This window comes from Typopeltis vanoorti, chromosome 24 (genome assembly GCF_054136105.1).
Source record: "Typopeltis vanoorti isolate ZY-2024b chromosome 24, IOZ_Tvanoo_1.0, whole genome shotgun sequence".
Classification (NCBI taxonomy): domain Eukaryota; kingdom Metazoa; phylum Arthropoda; class Arachnida; order Uropygi; family Thelyphonidae; genus Typopeltis; species Typopeltis vanoorti.
Window position 1 is genome coordinate 21,889,938 of NC_143572.1, and position 17,404 is coordinate 21,907,341.

Sequence of the window (17,404 nt, forward strand, 5' to 3'; positions counted from 1 at the left end):
ATTCGCTGTATCTTATGTTATGTATTTGCAACATATTATGGGTCGGATCTTAAAACGCATAAGCGGAAGAAAAACTAGTGAATATAAATATTTAAAAATATAAAAAATGTTATTTATTTTTTATTTATTTATTCAAATGCATGTTAAATTTTATTTCGTTTACAAGAACTACAAGCTTGGTAATTCGAAATGGAAGAAACGAAATATCCGAATATATAGGATGCCATCTAGCGTCGAGAAAAGGAATTTGTGACTTTTTAAAATCAAAACAAAGTTCGTCAGATGTAGTATCATTTTTTCTGTATATTTTTTAATGTTTTACATTTGTTTGCTTTAAATTTATTTATTAATTTTTATTTGTATGGTAATATTTATGTACACAGCATTACAGTTGATGATAATATATATTTAAATCTGCATGCACAAATGAAGATCAGGTAATGCATCTTCTCCCTTAAGAGGCTATAAAATATCGATTTTATTAAATCGAAATATCGATTTTATAGGTTTTTCCCCGAGATGTTTTTTAATCTTTTTAGGAGCTGCGCTTAATGTATCACGTGTAATGCTACTGCTGTCGATGTGGTAGCAGTTTAGTATATTGAAAATCGTTAAAAACTAGATATATGCAAATATAAACTTTTCCACAACACTCTCATAAGCATGGTTCCTATCATATTTCTCCAAAAGAACAACAAGATAAACAAAAAACTATATCGAGTAAACAAACAAACAGCATTCTTCTTATTTAGCATATGACGTACGAGTATTAACCCTGTGTGAGTCCCACATCAAAACACACCACTTTCGTTACGTCAGATTTCGGCTAGTTCAAATGTGTTTTTGTTCTGCCAAAAAATCTGCAATGCCCAAGAATAGGGGAAAAAATACTTTCAACAAATGGGAATCAGACGTACGCGTGGGACTGAAAAGTTTTGATAAACACTTAGAACAATAATGATATTAAAGCAACTGATATAACCACTTTTGTTCTAAGAGGATTACAAATGATGCAGCAGCGTTGTAACATGTGCCTACCACTTCGTGAGGAATATGTAGAATATTGTATAATTTACATGGTTCTACCTCAATTCTTTCATGGTGATTATCATGACTTTTCAGCACACCCTCGGACGTTTATATTCGACTCATTGTCTTAGCTGCATCCGAGTTAATAATAATAATATTCAGTCCAAACTGTAACCATTTCAGATTGGGTTGCTGTTTCTTATGGATGTGACTTGCGCGTTGTGTATCACTGCATCGTCAATGACCCAACAGTGCAAGAGTATGTTAACATCAAGTTGTGTGTCAAGTTTAGGGAAAGCCCCAGTGAAACACACGAACTGTCACAAACAGCTTATAGGAATGACGCACTTCAAGAGCACAAATATTTCGATGATTTACAAGAGGGCCAAGGCGATGATGTAGAAGATGATACTCATACTGGATCATCCAAAACAACCTTCAACCTTAGACGCAGTGAATCCAGTACGTAGTTTACTCACAACAGTGAATTAAATGTCAGTAAGTTATGAGTTCCATAACTGCCAAAGATTTGGGTTAAAGAGAAATCAGCAGTTCCAGAGATCAATAATTTCTGCTTAAAAATGCAGCCCTTTCGCTTATATCCCTCTTGATCTGTTTGCTGCAGCTCCTGAAAATACTTTTTTCTTTCCCAAGTTCAGATAAAGAATGAAAGGTTGTCCATTTGTTCGAAGCAGAACTGAACACGATCACAGCATACGAAATTTCAATCTTTCCAAATTTCATTATAGCAAGTGTAATTTATTCATTGGGAACTGTTATGCAGGAAAATGATTAATAAACAACATATTCCATTACATATTTGCTTATATTTATTTATTTTTAAATCAGTATCCTTACTTTCTTTTCGCATTGTGTTATATATCAAGAGCCCACTTTGAAGATGGTTAATCCTAGACATAAATAACTCATGTTGCTTTCACATATCCAGTTGTTCATATATTTTAGTCAGGTCTCATAAACCATAAGGAGTAGTACTAATAAGAAACGGTACCTGTGTAGTCCTGTGGAATTTGTGGAAAATGGCATTTGCCTTCACGGCGCTAGACTGCCAGAAGGAAGACCTTTATAGATCAATTCTAGTAGTGGGGTAACTTCTCAATAGTTCAAAGGAAACTTTTTCTAGTAATTTCTTTAGTGAGTTCCCGAGTAAGCTGATCTTTGGCAGACAAGTATGGGAAGTTTATCCCAGAAATTCGGGTTTATTATTCTACAGCTTAAAATATATCCTAGAACTCGCACTATTTCAGAAATGTTACTAGTTGGTAATATTACCAGTAGGACCATTATATAGCAGAAGCTGTCTTCCATAATCTTCAGTGAAATGCTTGAGCTCTGCTGTTAGTGAAGGAAGGATTTAAAGCTAAAAGGATTTCCCACCTATTTCCTTTAGGAAATAAAGCATAAAAGAGGGGGTTTTTTTAATAAGAAAAAAAAAAGATGCAAACATTTGGGTGCCTATGTATTCTGTGAAGAAAGATCTTATAGGTTCTGTTCTAGTTGCTGACTTAGAACTTTACCTAGGGATTCTTTCAGCCAGTTCCTCAATTTGCTAAACTTCATGCAGGAAAAAAAAAAATTAAAAAAAAAAATATATATATATATATATTTTTTTTTTTTCAAAATTCATTTTTACTCGGTTGGAATATTATAAAAAAGGTTTAATGACTATTACCGAGAGAAAAGATGACAAGATATATTTAAAAAAGATACTACTAGTTTACTAGTTTCGTTACGTGAACATCCTCAGGTATCACATTCAAAGAAGTATAAAAAATTACAGAGACTTAAAATTGTACTAACAGAACAAGTATAAAAACAGTAGCGTGTTTGAAAAAAATGCAAGTATGAGTTCCAAACAAACGAATACTACGCGCTGTCGCGAGTGCGCCAGTACTGAACAGAAGCAACGTGTGCGTCAGAGAGATTGTAACTCAGGCTGTTGTTGATATGAGAGGAATCTAGAGAAATTTCCCTAGATTCAGAAAACTGGACTCAAACTGCTAACATCCATGTATGCTACGATGAACTCGAAAGAAAGATTGTTGTGTGTAGGGTGGCCATAAATTATATATATATATAGGGTGGCCATAAATTAACTTTCCTTCTTTGGGGGTATCTGTAGCTAAAACTAATATACGGAATGAGACCACATTTTATATTGATACTTTGGAAGGCATGGGGATACGAATTCCGCGGAAAAAAAGATTTAGTACAAAAAGTCGCCGATAGGGGAAATTTTGGCGCTGGCGGAACCGAAAGCAGTCAAATATTTGCAGTAAACGCAGGTAAAAAAGGATTATGGAAATTTTACTGTGCGTATGTGACAGCAGCGCCACCGATTCCACCTAAAAAAGGATTGGGAACGTTCAGGCAGTTATTCGAATGACTGACGAATTGTACTCAATATGCATCCTACCTCAGTATGCTTTACTTGTTAAGTTGTTTTACCTTAAACAGTGCAATGCCGTAACAGCCCTTTTCGGTAGAAGGCTTCATAACCTGCGTCCAGGTCCTATGTCAGCTGTAGCATTGAGAGCTATGATTAAGAAGTTTGAAGAAACTGGATCACTAAGAGTTAGACCTGGCAGAGGACGGAAAGCAGTGCAAGAAGAGACAGTAACAGACGTTGCCACTGTTCGACGACACAGGGACCAGTACTGGTCCAAGCGCTCGTGCCATAGCTCGCAAACTTGATATGGCTTATGGTACAGTCTGGAAAATGTTACGGAAAATGCTTCACTTCTATCCGTATAAGTTCAGTCGTGTGCAAGCACTAACTACCGCAGATTATGATAAGCGCATGACCTTCGCGCTAACGTTTCTTGTCCGAATGGAGGTCGACAATGACTGGCCTTGGAGAATATTGTGGGGTGATGAGGCTCATTTTTATCTGAATGGGTCGGTTAACACTCACAACTGCAGAATTTGGGCATCTGAACATCCCCAAGCGTTCCAGCAAGTACCACTGCATTCTCCAAAAGTAACCGTGTGATGTGGTTTCACAGCCGATTTCATAATAGGACCATACTTTTTTGAGCATATTACCCCCACAGGTCCTGTAACCTGCTCCATTACTGAAGAGGTTTATCGACGAATGCTGGAAAATTTTGTCATTGCAGCATTGCAGCAAAGACAATGTTTGGACTCCATAATTTTTATGCAGGATGGAGCATGGCCACACATTGAACGTTCAGTACAGCGCCTTTTACGCCAGCATTTTAGTAATGAGAGGGTTATGAGTCAGTTCTTTCCGACGGCATGGCCGCCTCGATCCTCGGACATCACTCCACGTGACTTTTGGCTGTGGGTATATTTGAAATCCGTTGTGTATGTTGGTGGCGTTCCCAACTTGCATGTCTTGAAAGAGAATCCAATCCAACGGGCTGTTAGGAACATCCAATCCGACTCCTTATGCTCAGCTGTACGAATGTCACACACCGGATGCAATTTGTTGTACACAAGAAAAGTCAGCACATTGAAAATCGTGTATGTGGTCCAGGGGACTCTGATTCAGATGGATAAAACATTATTTCCTGTGAGTTCAATCACTACATTAATATTGGTGTCTCTCGTAAGTTGTTGTTTTAGTTTAATTATTATTATTATTATTGTAACACACGAATATCCAGCTGGAATGAATGATGCGGCTGTCGCTTACACCGTCGAAATGTTATTATTCCATTTTATCTGCCTTTAATGTAATTATTCGCTTGTTCTCGGATCCGCCAGCGCCAAAATTTCTCCTATCGGCGACTTTTGGTAGTAAATCTTTTTTCGCGGAAATCCTCTCCCCATGCCTTCAAAAGTCTCAATATAAAATTTGGTCTCATTCCGTTTATTGGTTTTAGCTACAGATACTTCCAAAAAGGGAAAGTTATTTTATGGCCACCCTGTATATATAAGTATTTTTTTTTCCCTCACAAAACTTCGGATTTTAACCCAACAACTCAGAAAAATCAACCGTAGAATTCACGATTATTTCACCGAACAATATCAATTAGTGTTATGAAAAACGGGATGGCAGCATTTGTCTGTCATGTTCTTATTCTGAGGTGTATAAATTGTCGTTAGAAATAAATTCAATAACTGATGATGAAGGAAGATTAGGAATAAAAAGTGTTTATATTCTCCTTTTTGGAATACAAAGCTGTTTAGAGGATTGATTTATTTCTGTCTGTGAAGCCAATGTATATTGGCTTCACAGACAGAAATAAATCAATCATTCCGCAGGCATATGGTTGCGCTTTGCAACCATATGAGGAGCTGAAGGATCTTCCTCAGCCATAACTTGGCTATGGCTGAATCTTGGGCATGGACGGTAGGGTTCCCCCCAGTTTATCCTGGGGTTTTTCATCCCGCAAACAGGCAAACCGCCTTGAGAACTCAACATTATGGACATAGGATACACTGGGGCATAGAGCTGACCAGCTTATCCTGTGAACGGTTTGAGGTCCGATGATTAACTAACCCTCGACACCGCAAGGTAAAAGAGGATATAGAGAAGATGAGATGAGATGGCTCATCACATCTCTGCTGCATCCCCTGAGAGCAATTTATTTCAATATTTAATATTCACGACTGTAATCCGTGTGTATTCACAGGACCAGTTTGCCTGTTCTGTGGGACGAAAAACCCGAGTTTCCAGGTGAAAACTCCCCTACCTCCGTATGAGACAGGCTAACTCACCTTTCGTCCAAAGAGACCTAATAAGGGTTCCTCAAGTCACTGACGGGAATCGAACCAGGTTTTTCTGACCAAAGGGCTTCGTCTATATCGACTGAGCTATGGAGGCTCTTCTCTATTTTTATTCGTCATCAATAGCTGAATTCATGAGTTCTGAAGATTTTGAAGACCTCGAAGAGAGTGAGAGAGAGAGGCATGGTAGGCCACTGCTACGTATTATGATATTAATCCTAATTGATATTACTGTCTGAAACAATGTGAGCACTATGATCGACTTTTCTGAGTTGTGAACTCAAAAACATGATCCTGGAAGAAAAACCTTACTTGCCTGTGCTAAAGATCGATTAATTTGGGAACTAGCTGAAATATATGACCTAAGTAAAAGTTTTCTCTCTGTTCGGCATCCTGAATCGAAGCTACATCTTTCTTCTGGCAATTTAGTTAGGAAACCAGAATCATTGTTACAAGGCTACACTGGCTCTCTTTTATGTTTATATATACGTATATTAATTTAATTATGTATTTTATTCGTTTATATTACATGAACAATAACTAAAATAATTTAAGTCTGAGTTGAACCAATAGTGATTCATTTTTATATGCTTTTAGGCTCTGAAGCAATGTCTTGACTTAAGCAAGAAAAGGAATTTATTCAACATTTCAAGAAGCCTCGTCAGGTTTCGATCGCTGGTGTGGTAGAATCGACTAGTGGCAGCTGTCGTTTAGCTCCGTCCTTCTAATGTGGTTTGGTGCTCACATGCAACACATATGTTATCGTGAATGACCGGTCTGGACTCGGTAAAAAGGCGGCTCGATCACCGCCACAGCAGCCAGCCTAACATCGGCGGGTTGAGAGCGGCCATCACTCGTCGTCTATCTCGACCTGCAGTATATGATAGTCCGGAAGGTAGTAAAGGAAGCCAGGCACATTTAGTAGAGTGTGGTAAGGTAAGTAAATTAAAAAAATAAAGTACCGGGTGATTATAAAATAACATCAAGTGTTCAGAGCCCTCTAGGGAGTAATGTATTGGACGAAACACACCAATATTCGGTACACGTACACAGTGGAACATGAGGATTCGATTTAACGAAAAAAATGGTACCAAAAGTCGCCAACAGGGGAAATTTTTGCACTGTTTATCGAGTAAAATGCATTAATTTGTATTATCGCGTTTCTTGTGAGCGATCATGCAATAAAAGGAAAGCCTGTGATATTTCTTATCATTCGTAGACGAACTGCTTTTCGATGCCTCTTACCTTACGTGAGCGTGCTTTGTTAGTCAAACTCTATTATTAGCGGAACAATAATGCCAGTGCTTGTCGTCGTGATTTTCGGCGTATGAAAAATTCACGAAAAGGACCGATTAGCGTAACAAACTTACGAAAACTGATTCGGCGATTTGAAACTACTGCAACTCTAGCAGTGCAGGTAGGCAGGGGACACAAACCAATCAATCACCAACAAGTTGAACAAGTTTCAACTGCTATTGTGGAACAGGAGAGGACGAATGTGCAGGGTACCAGCAGTGCACAAGCAATATCCCTGCAAACGGATATCGCATACACAACGGTGTGGAAAATCCTACATCAGATGTTGAAGTTTAACCCCTATAAAGTCAGTCATGTTCAAGAATTTCGCCCTGGTGATGGGACCGCATGAATCGACTTATCTTTGAGATTCTTAGCGTGCATGGAAGTGGATGATGCATGGCCGTGGCAGATTTTATGGAGTGACAAATCGCACTTTTATTTGAACGGCGATATTAACATACGCACTGTGGCATTTGGGCTGCAACTAATCCGCACGTGTGTCTGCAGATGCCTATCCACTCGCCCAAAGTCAAGAGTGTGGTGCAGATTTACAGCATCTTTTATCATTGGTCCATTCTTTTACGAGGAAAATCGCCATAATGGACCAGTGACCTGTTCCATCAATACTAACAGGTATGCCAATATGCTACAGAGCTTTGTGGTTCCACAACTGCAGCAAACAGGATGTCTCGATTTGGCCATCTTCATGCAGGATGGTGCACCACCCCACATTGGATTTCAGGTACAGCGTGTTTTGCGACAACATTTCTCTGACAGAAGAATCATTAGTCGTGCATTTCCCATGCCATGGCCACCGAGATCGCCTGATCTCAATCCTTGTGACTTTTGGCTGTGGGAATTTCTTAAAAGCATTGTGTATCAAGGACATGTACACGATATTCCAACTTTGAAAGATCGAATAACGTTACACGTGAGACAAATCAATTCCAATATGTTGAGAGCCACTGTGGAAACTGTCGTGCACCGTATGCAGTTCCTGGAACATCAGAATGGTGGTCATATTGAACCTCATTTGTAATTAACAATAAACGTCATGAAATTGATGTGTGCTGTCTCTCATTTGCCATTTAATCATTCATTAGTCACACCTACTAAAACTAATTTGGCAGCACCAAAATTTTCCCTGTTGGCGACTTTTGGTACTATTTTTTTTCGTTAAATCGAATCCTCGTGTTCCACTGTGTACGTGTACTGAATATTGGTGTGTTTCGTCCAATACATTACTCGCTACAGAGCTCTGAACACTTGACGTTATTTTATAATCACCCGGTATATGTGAAAAATAATTAATCAGTTTTTCATAAGAACGTTAATTTCCATACAGCTAGATGCTCTTAAAATAAGGATCTTCATTGTTTGTTGTTGTTTGTCGATCAGGCAGATGAAAGGAGACATCAGTTTAATATTGCTAAGTGTGAAATCGTGCACAATTTTAGCACATTTCAACCTCGTATATTGATGGAATTATACTCCAAGAAGTAGAAGAGGTGACGAACTGGGTGGAAAATGGTGATAAAGGACTGAATTTTAAATTATCTACACGTAAACACAAGGAAAAGTATTATTTATTAAATAAACTGTCAAATATTTCAGGCTGAAATTAACGGACCATCGTCAGTGGTTTTAACAACGGTTCTTTACAAGGTAGAATGCAAACAATTGATTTATTCAAATTAGTACAAGTCGCGTGATGTTAAATCGCTAATAGCGTTATGCTTTCACTGAAAAGATTAATCATAAAAGTGTAAAATAAATTGCATAAATAATATAATTTATATTATCATACAAAAACTTAATTTGTAATATCATACTAAACAGATCATTAGACAGATGAAGTACCCAGATGGATTCTTAGGACCTTCAAAATCAGCTAACACCTTTTTTAATTCTCATATAGGGAGTAAGCGAGGCCGTTTTAGCCCTATCTAACTCTTGGAGACTGAGTGACAGTTCAATCTCCACTGGTACCCAATCAGAAATAGCTGGGCCAAGGCTATCACTAATTAAGCGGCACGCAGTGAAGGCAGATGGCTCAACAACTGCCGCCATCTCGTGGTCCCTAACCCTAACACAATATATTTAATGTCTGAAATAATATGGGTCCTATGGTCAATTTTCTTGAGTTTCTGGGAGAAAAAACCCGCTTGCCCATGCCAGAGATCAATTAACTCGGGAACTGATGAAAAAAGGCTTAGAAAACTTTCCTCTAGATTCGAAAGGATAGTTTAGTATGATCTTCCTTCGTGCAGTCAAGCGCCGTGGGGTGCAAATGCCACATCCACTGAGCTACACAGGCTCTTTCTTAGGACCTTCTGTTTTTGTAAATATCATTATTGGCCTTACTTTAAAAAAAAAATAATGTATTATTTGGATCAGTTTGATCCAAATAATACATTATTTGGATCAAACTCTCCATATTTTTGACAAGGATAAGCAGTCATTCAAGTTAGGGCGGTGAAGTAAGGCCTCAGCACTCTCTTTAAACAGGCGTTCGAATTTATACCGACATTTGTGTAGAAGGCATGTTTTAGACCAGAGAATGTTGTGGTCTTCTCTATTCCATGTTGAGCCAATCCAGACTTATCGGATTTGTTGTGATGTTCTTTTAGTCTTTTTTCTGTAGAGTGTCCAGTTTGTCCAAAGTAGGATAGCTGGCAGTCACATGGAACTTGATATGTACCAGGAAGAGAAATGGTTGAGCGTTTATCTTTAGAAGATGGGAAATATGTGGATCGTTTATTAATGGGAATATAAGTAACTACTAAGTCATGGGAGACAGAGTTGTGCAATGGGTGTCCTCCCGCGATGAGTCTTTGGACTCCTTGGAGGTGTCACAAATAATAATAATAATAATAATAATAATAAATCATATTTCTTCAGAATTCTTGAAATAGGTTCTGATATGCCAGAAACGTACGGGATTGGAACTCGACTTTGTTGACTTCCAATCCTATACATTATTGATTCTTTGTTGTTTTGGTTGGGTTTGTAGGAGTCAAACAGATGTTGTGTAGTCCTTTCGAAGAAGCCATTTAATTTCATAAATTGTTGGTTAGTAGAGAGTTCTCTCTGTAAATGATGGGGAGTTGAACAATTAGTTCTAGCTCGTCAAATTTTATGGTTCCTGTCTTTTGAGAAGGATGATGATGATGATGTTGGAGAATGTATCATCCAGTAAAAGTGGGTTTTCTATAAACTGATGTTGTTAAATTACCTGATGGTGAGCGGATGAGAGTAATGTCTAATGATCTGTTTAGTATGATATTACAAATTAAGTTTTTGTATGATAATATAAATTATATAATTATTTATGCAATTTATTCTACACTTTTATGATTAACCTTTTCTTTAGTGAAAGAATAACACTATTAGCGATTTCACATCATGCGGCTCGTTCTACTTTGAATAAATCAATTGTTTGCATTCTACCTTGTAAAAAACTGTTGTTTAAGCCACTGATGATAGTTTGTTAATTTGAAACTGAAATATTTAGCAGTATATTTAATAAATAATACTTTTCTTTGTGTTTACATGTAGATAATTTATAATACTATGGCACAAGTTTATCTCAAAACCAGAAGTAAAGGACTGAAGTTAATGAGTGACATTGCAGCATTTTTGATAATCCCCCAGAGAATTTCTGCTGCATTGAGAAGGACGTTGGTAGTTTGGGATAAGAATATTTGTATCGTTGTGTACAACACTGATTAAACTGCACTCCGACCTCTATGAGTAGATCTGGATCTCCTGTATATCCAGGAGATGAAGAAAAGCTATCGCTCGCTTTGTACTTCATTGATGGAACCCCACTGCAAGAAGTCAATGGGCTAGGAATTTAGGGATGCTAGCGGACTTTGAGTTAAAGTTCAGGGGTCATATTTCAAAAATGGCTAAATAGTTCATAGGATTACTTGTTAATCCTATGAACTATCGAAGAATGCACTAAGAAGCAGATAAAGAGGTTATTTGTCTCATTGTAAGTGTCCCTTGATAGTGTCCCCCCCCCCCCATCTGAACTGTTGTGCAGAGATCTATTCACTTGGTTTCTTGGTCACTCTATCACCTTGAAGATGCAAAAGAGGTGGGACAGATCCAGGGGTGAGTGACCAAGTTGGTGGCAGGCTTATGATATGCTCAATACGAGAATAGATTGAAGTTTTGTGGGTTACAGAAATTGATTGATAGGCAGAAAAAAAAGGAGGGGGGGGGTGTGATAGAGATACACATAAATTACTTAAAGTGTTTTATAGGATTGATACAGAGGAAATTTTTAGGGACGTGCAGACAAGATTTTTTTCTAGGAAGTGGTGAATGTGTGGAATGGATTGCCGGAGTCAGTTTTGAGTGCTTTGTTGATGAATGCGTTCAAAGCAAAACCTGACAGGCAGTGTGCAAATGATGATTAGTGCTTTGGTGAAATGGTGATGAGTTTATGGAGTCCATGGAGGTGCTTATATAATAATGATCATAATATTGGTAGAAGGATTTGACACGATAATAATACTATTTTATTTTGTTATAAATTGGACCTTTTTAATCACAAGAATCGATAAAAAAAAATATAAGCAGTAAATTACATCTAAAGCTACGTTTCACAAAAATGCTATTTTGAAACATACCTTTTTTCTAATTCTTTTCTTGTACTTCCTAAGTAGGGTGACCATTTTTTACTTACACCAATTCGGAATGTAAAAATTTTCTGAGAACGTAAAAAAAAAACTATCACCAAAAATGTATATCTATTGTCCTATTGCATAATATGTACAATATTTGTAACAATTATATCACAAAGAAGTCACAAAATTATTATTGAAGATAGTAATAAATAATTATTTTATACTTAAAATATTTGTATATATATATATAGACTGCGTGGATTTTTGTAAAAAAAAAAAAAATCTTCATTTGATTCTATCATTATCACCTTCTTGAAATCTTTGCATGATTTTGAGAAATTACATTTTGTAATTATCATAGCTTTTAAAGTTTCCAGGTTCAGTTTGTGATTTTTTGGCATCCCACAAAGTTGTTAATCATTCAAAATATACATTATGCTGTTGCATTTTTAGCAAATTGTATTTAATGTATCCCATTTGAAGTGTTTCAGCTCATTGCACACAGTTCGATGATGCTTTCTCCACAGTTCCAAATATGATACACAGCTGGTGTTGAAGTTCACGAATTGTTCAACAAATCATTCCTTTTGTATACCGCTGTTGTTTACAATTTTATTTAGTGAAGAATTTAAGGTTATTGGAACACATTTATTATTATACTAGCACCTCCTTGGCGTTCAAAGATTCATCACAGGAGACCCAAACTACGCATGATATTTGTCGTACCTTGAACTCTTTAACAGAAGCACTTGCAACTGGCTTATAACCTGTTCCACTCATCTACACTTTCCAACCAAAAAATCTTGTCCTCATATCACAATTTCCAGGGATAGCTGATTAATTCTCTTAGCAAAGCAATGTAAGAAAAATTGTATTTTTCTTACATTGCTTATGCATTAAGTAACATGCTAACACTAGTAGACTTTTGAAATAATATTATCGCAAATAGGTGATGACTTAATTCAATATCACCATGATCATAAACACTTTTTGGTGCATGCATGCCACAAAACTGACACCCATTCAAACAGTGCTGAAATTTTGTTGTACGAGATGTAAAAAAAAAAAAATAATAAATGTAACCAGCAATCTAAAAGCAAGTCCCTGTTTTATTCTTATTATCATATCCTCCACGGAGTCAGTGCAAGGTTCACTCAACCACAACACATATCATATTGAACCTTAAAATCTTTAACACTCCAAGCATTAAAAACATATTCTGGTAATGTATTCCATTCACCTACATTTCTCCATATAAAAAATCTACTCCTCATACCCTTCTTCACCATTCTCATACTTACTGAGATGGCATCTGGTTCTTCTCCTCTCACCTTCACCTCTTTGATAATTCCCTCAATAACTATATGTTTCTTAACCTTTAAATCTGGGACATTTACTAATGCAGGATAATGCATTAGAATCTGGGATGGTTGAGAACCATGTGTTATGGTAGTGACACTTCCATAACATGGTTCTCAACTTTGCCAATGCAAAAGAAGTACTTAATTTCATTAATTAATTAATTAAAATAAAGAAATCAACACATTATTTTTTATTTCTTTTTATTTTATCAATTATACCATATTATTATTATTATTAGACCTCCATGGAGTCAAAACACTCATCACCAGAAGGTTCTACTGTTTCTTGCTTTCTCTCTCTCTCTCTCATATACAGTTTATCATACCATACCTTAAATACATTGACCTTCTCTGAACTTACCATACTCTCAGGCAGTGTATTTTAATCATCCACCACTCTCCATGCAAAAAGACTTGCTCCTCACTGCTTACATACGCTCCTTATACAGCTTCTAGAGATGATTGTTTGTTCTCCCATCATCTTCCCCATTCTGTATAAGCCCCTTCCACATTAATATGGTAATAATCCCTTATCACATTATTATTATTATTTCGGGCGACTCCAGGGAGTCCTTAGACTCATTGAAGGAGGCCCTAAACATCATGTCCACACAACTATACGACATTCTCACAGTATCTATCATACTTTGCCTTGAACTCGCTCACCGTCATAGCACCCACAACAGACTCTGGCAGCTTATTCTACTCATTTACCACTCTAAAAGTAAAGAACCCAGCTCTAACACCTCTGCTAACCACACTCTTGCCCAGCTTCCATAGGTGTCCCCTAGTTCTCCCACCACCAGTCCTGATCTCAAAAATATCCTCTGAATTAATCCTATAGAATCCCTTTAGCAATTTGAATATCTCAATCATATCGTCCCTTTTCTGCCTATCAACTAGTTTCTGCAACCCACAAATCTTCAACCTGTTCTCATATGGTTCATTCCATAGACCTATCGCCTCTGGATCCTCTCCACCTCCTCCCCATCAAGAAGGAACCGAGGTGACCAAATCTGGGCACAGTAGTCGAGATGAGGTCTTATCAAGGCTCTGTACAATAACTTGCTTGTCTCTGCTTGTCAAGGTATTTTTCAGCAACCAAGTGAGTTGATGAGCTGATTTAGCTACTTTTGCAATGTGCCCCCTAAACTTCATCTCCCTATCCACCAACACTCCCAAGTCCCTGGCCTCATCATTCTCCTGGAGTACAGTTCCACCAATGTGGTATACTGCTGCTAATCTTTTCACCCCAAAATGCATAACCTTACATTTTGTCACATTAAATTGACATCCATTCTCCTTAGCCCAGAACTCCAATCTATCCAAGTCGACCTACAAGATTTTGACATCTTCTACATTCATTATCACCCTACCCAACTTTGCATCATCATCAGTGAACAAATGAACTGTTCCATTTAGATCCTTCCCTATATCGTTAATGAACAGACTAAACAGCAGTGGTCCAAGAACAGAACCCTGCAGCATACCACTAGTCACAGGCCATCTTTTGGACTCTACTCCTGAATAAACTACTCTTTGATATCTCTCCATCAACCACCCACCTATCCATCTCACCAACCCCATATCCATTCCCATATGTTGTAGTTTATGGATTAGAAGAATTCCATGTGGTATCCTGTCAAACGCCTTTGACAGGTCCAGCAGTATTACTGTAAACCCATTACCCTTATCCAGTTCAGCCATCACTGTGTTATAAAACGTGAGGAAGTTACTGAGGCACAATCTACCCTTCACAAAACCATGCTGTCCCCCATACAATATCTCATTTTCATCAATCCATTCCTGTATTTTTCTACTTTCTGCAAGACCTTGACAACGACTCCTGATATGCTGATCGGTCGGTAATTTGCAACAGTAGTCTTGGATCCTCCTTTATGCAGTGGAACTATTTTCCCCTCTTTCCACACCTTCGGGACTAAACCAGACCCGAGACTCAGATTAAACAACATGATCAAGGGCACTGATAATTCCTTAGCCAATCATATATCTCAATCATATCCCCCCCCCCTTTCCTTCCTCCTCCTCCTCCTCCTCCTATCCACTATTCTCTTCAAATTGCATTTCCTCAATCTATCTTCATACTCAATATTCCAGAGACCAGAAACTACCTTAATTAATAGTCTCTGAACTGTTTCCAATATTTTTACATCTTTTTAAACACCAGGTGACCAAATTTCTGCTCGGTAAAACATATGCAGCGTGATTGAAAGCCTTACACAAGGGAACCATAACATCCTTACTTCTACATATCAGTGTCCTCTGGATCATTGCCATAATCCTCTGTTGTCCTCATAATTTTAACAAAATATCCCCAAAATTTTAGTTCCTTGTCCATAATCATTCCCAGATCCCTCATATCCCCTACCTTCTCTAAGATGTTCCACCAATTATAAGTGCTTTCCATCTTTGTTTCCCAAATTATAAAACCTTACACTTTGCAACATTAAACTGATAATGTTGCAAAACCTGCTTACTTGCCCCACTCAGCTGCCATTGCATTCAAGTCCTATTGAAAAGCCACAACATGCACCTACTTCTCATTGTTCATCCCAACTTTGCATTGTCTGCAAACGATTGCATATTACCACTAAGACCTGTCCCAATATCATTAACATATTTTGTTGAATCTATTTGTGATATAAAAAAATGTTTTTTGAATTACTACAACACATTTCATACTCTTCTGACTAGATAAACTATTTTAGGCTGATGTAATTATTTAAGATGCATTATTATATTTCTTCTTATTTAATTGTATATTTATTTTGAATTTTATTTTATAAATATTACATCATGCTTTGGATTGTCCTCTTCCTCTCTCTCTCTCCCCACAAGTTTGTCTGTCTGGATATGCATTTATTGCTCTCTTAAGTCAAATTATTATTATTATTATTCGTGACACTTCCAAGGAATCCGAAGACTCATCTTGGGAGGACACCTATTGTACAACTCTCCATCTCCACCACTACACCCATTCAAACATGTCATGTCCTTCATAATATCAGTTCTCCCGAACCTTTACCACCAATCAACAACATCAGCGCCATCTACTGCCCAGCACCACCACAGCTAGTATTTTTTGTCTCTAAAGTGCATGGGTTCTGAAGGGTCGATTTGTCTGTATGAGGGATGAAAAACCCGAGTTTCCAGAAGAAAAAAACCCTGCTACCTCCGCATGAAATTGGCTAACTCACCTTCAATTGAAAAAGTCCATATAAAGATTCCTCCCATCATGACGAGAATCAAACTTAAGCCTTTTCCAATTGAAGGGCGCAACATACTATTGTTCTTCCAATTGTGCTACGAGGTGCTTCATTATCTGCAACATTTTAAAAAAAATATACTTTGGTATAATTTCTGAACACTGAATGTGCACACAACCACAAACACTAGTCCTCGTTATTATTTGAGCAAAGTCCCCACATGGAGAACTTATTAAAGGTATAAGTAAATGTTGGCCACTTCCAAGAGAATGATTTAAATGAATGGCAAACTAGTTCTGTTGATGAGCCTTAATTCTACTTATGAAGTAATTGCAACAGATGGTTTGTCTCTTATTATGGATTTCAAAACAACTTGTAAATCAGCATAAATAAAACCATTTAGTCATCATAAGCGCCTCCATAGCGCAATGGGAAGAACAACTGTACATTGTGCCCTTCGATTGGAATAGGCCTAAGTTCGATTCTCGTCGCGACGGGAGGAATCTTTATCTGGACGATTTCAATCGAAGGTGAGTTAGCCGATCTCATACGGAGGTAGCAGGGTTTTTCTCCTGGAAACTTGGGTTTTTCATCCGCATACAGACAAATCGGCCCTTCAGAACACACACAATTTACAGACAAAAAATACTAGTTGTGGTAGTGGTGGGCGGTAGATGGCGTTGATGGAGATGATTCGTAGTAGAGGTTCGGCGTAGTGGTTGAGATAGTTGTAGGTGTCCTCCCGCGATGAGTCTTCGGACCCCTTGGAGGTGTCACGAATAATAATAATAATAATAATCTCTCTCTTTTGAACTGATATTATGAAGGACATGACATCTGAGCAGACAGATGATGAAAAGTGGATCAACCACAACAAGGTAGAGAAGAAGACAAAGTTTGGAATGCAATGTATGATGTCTATTGCTGTTAAAATTTTATATAACAAGAAAATGTGCACTTTTCTGGGATTCACAAAGACTAGTCTTTGAACAACAGAAAAAGGGATGCAAAGGTATACAGTGTATGCTACCAAGAAATTAAATCAGTGATCCATAGACTGCAGTCACTAGGTTTTTTTGTGGTTGCACAACAATGCCTATTCCCACAATTGTAAAAACATTCCAAATGTCAGTTT

The 17,404-nt window shown here is 37.5% G+C and overlaps 1 protein-coding gene across 1 annotated transcript in view; it reads left to right on the top strand.

Annotated features, from left to right (window-relative positions):
• Positions 1 to 6,513: 6,513 nt before the first annotated feature.
• The window catches only part of LOC150092993 (regulator of G protein signaling 7-binding protein A-like), a 56,939-nt gene continuing 46,048 nt past the window's right edge, over positions 6,514 to 17,404 (top strand). The window contains exon 1 of the mRNA XM_090414124.1: positions 6,514 to 6,681. Within this exon, the coding sequence (XP_090270250.1) occupies positions 6,514 to 6,681 (168 nt within the window). The remainder of the gene's footprint in view (positions 6,682 to 17,404) is intronic.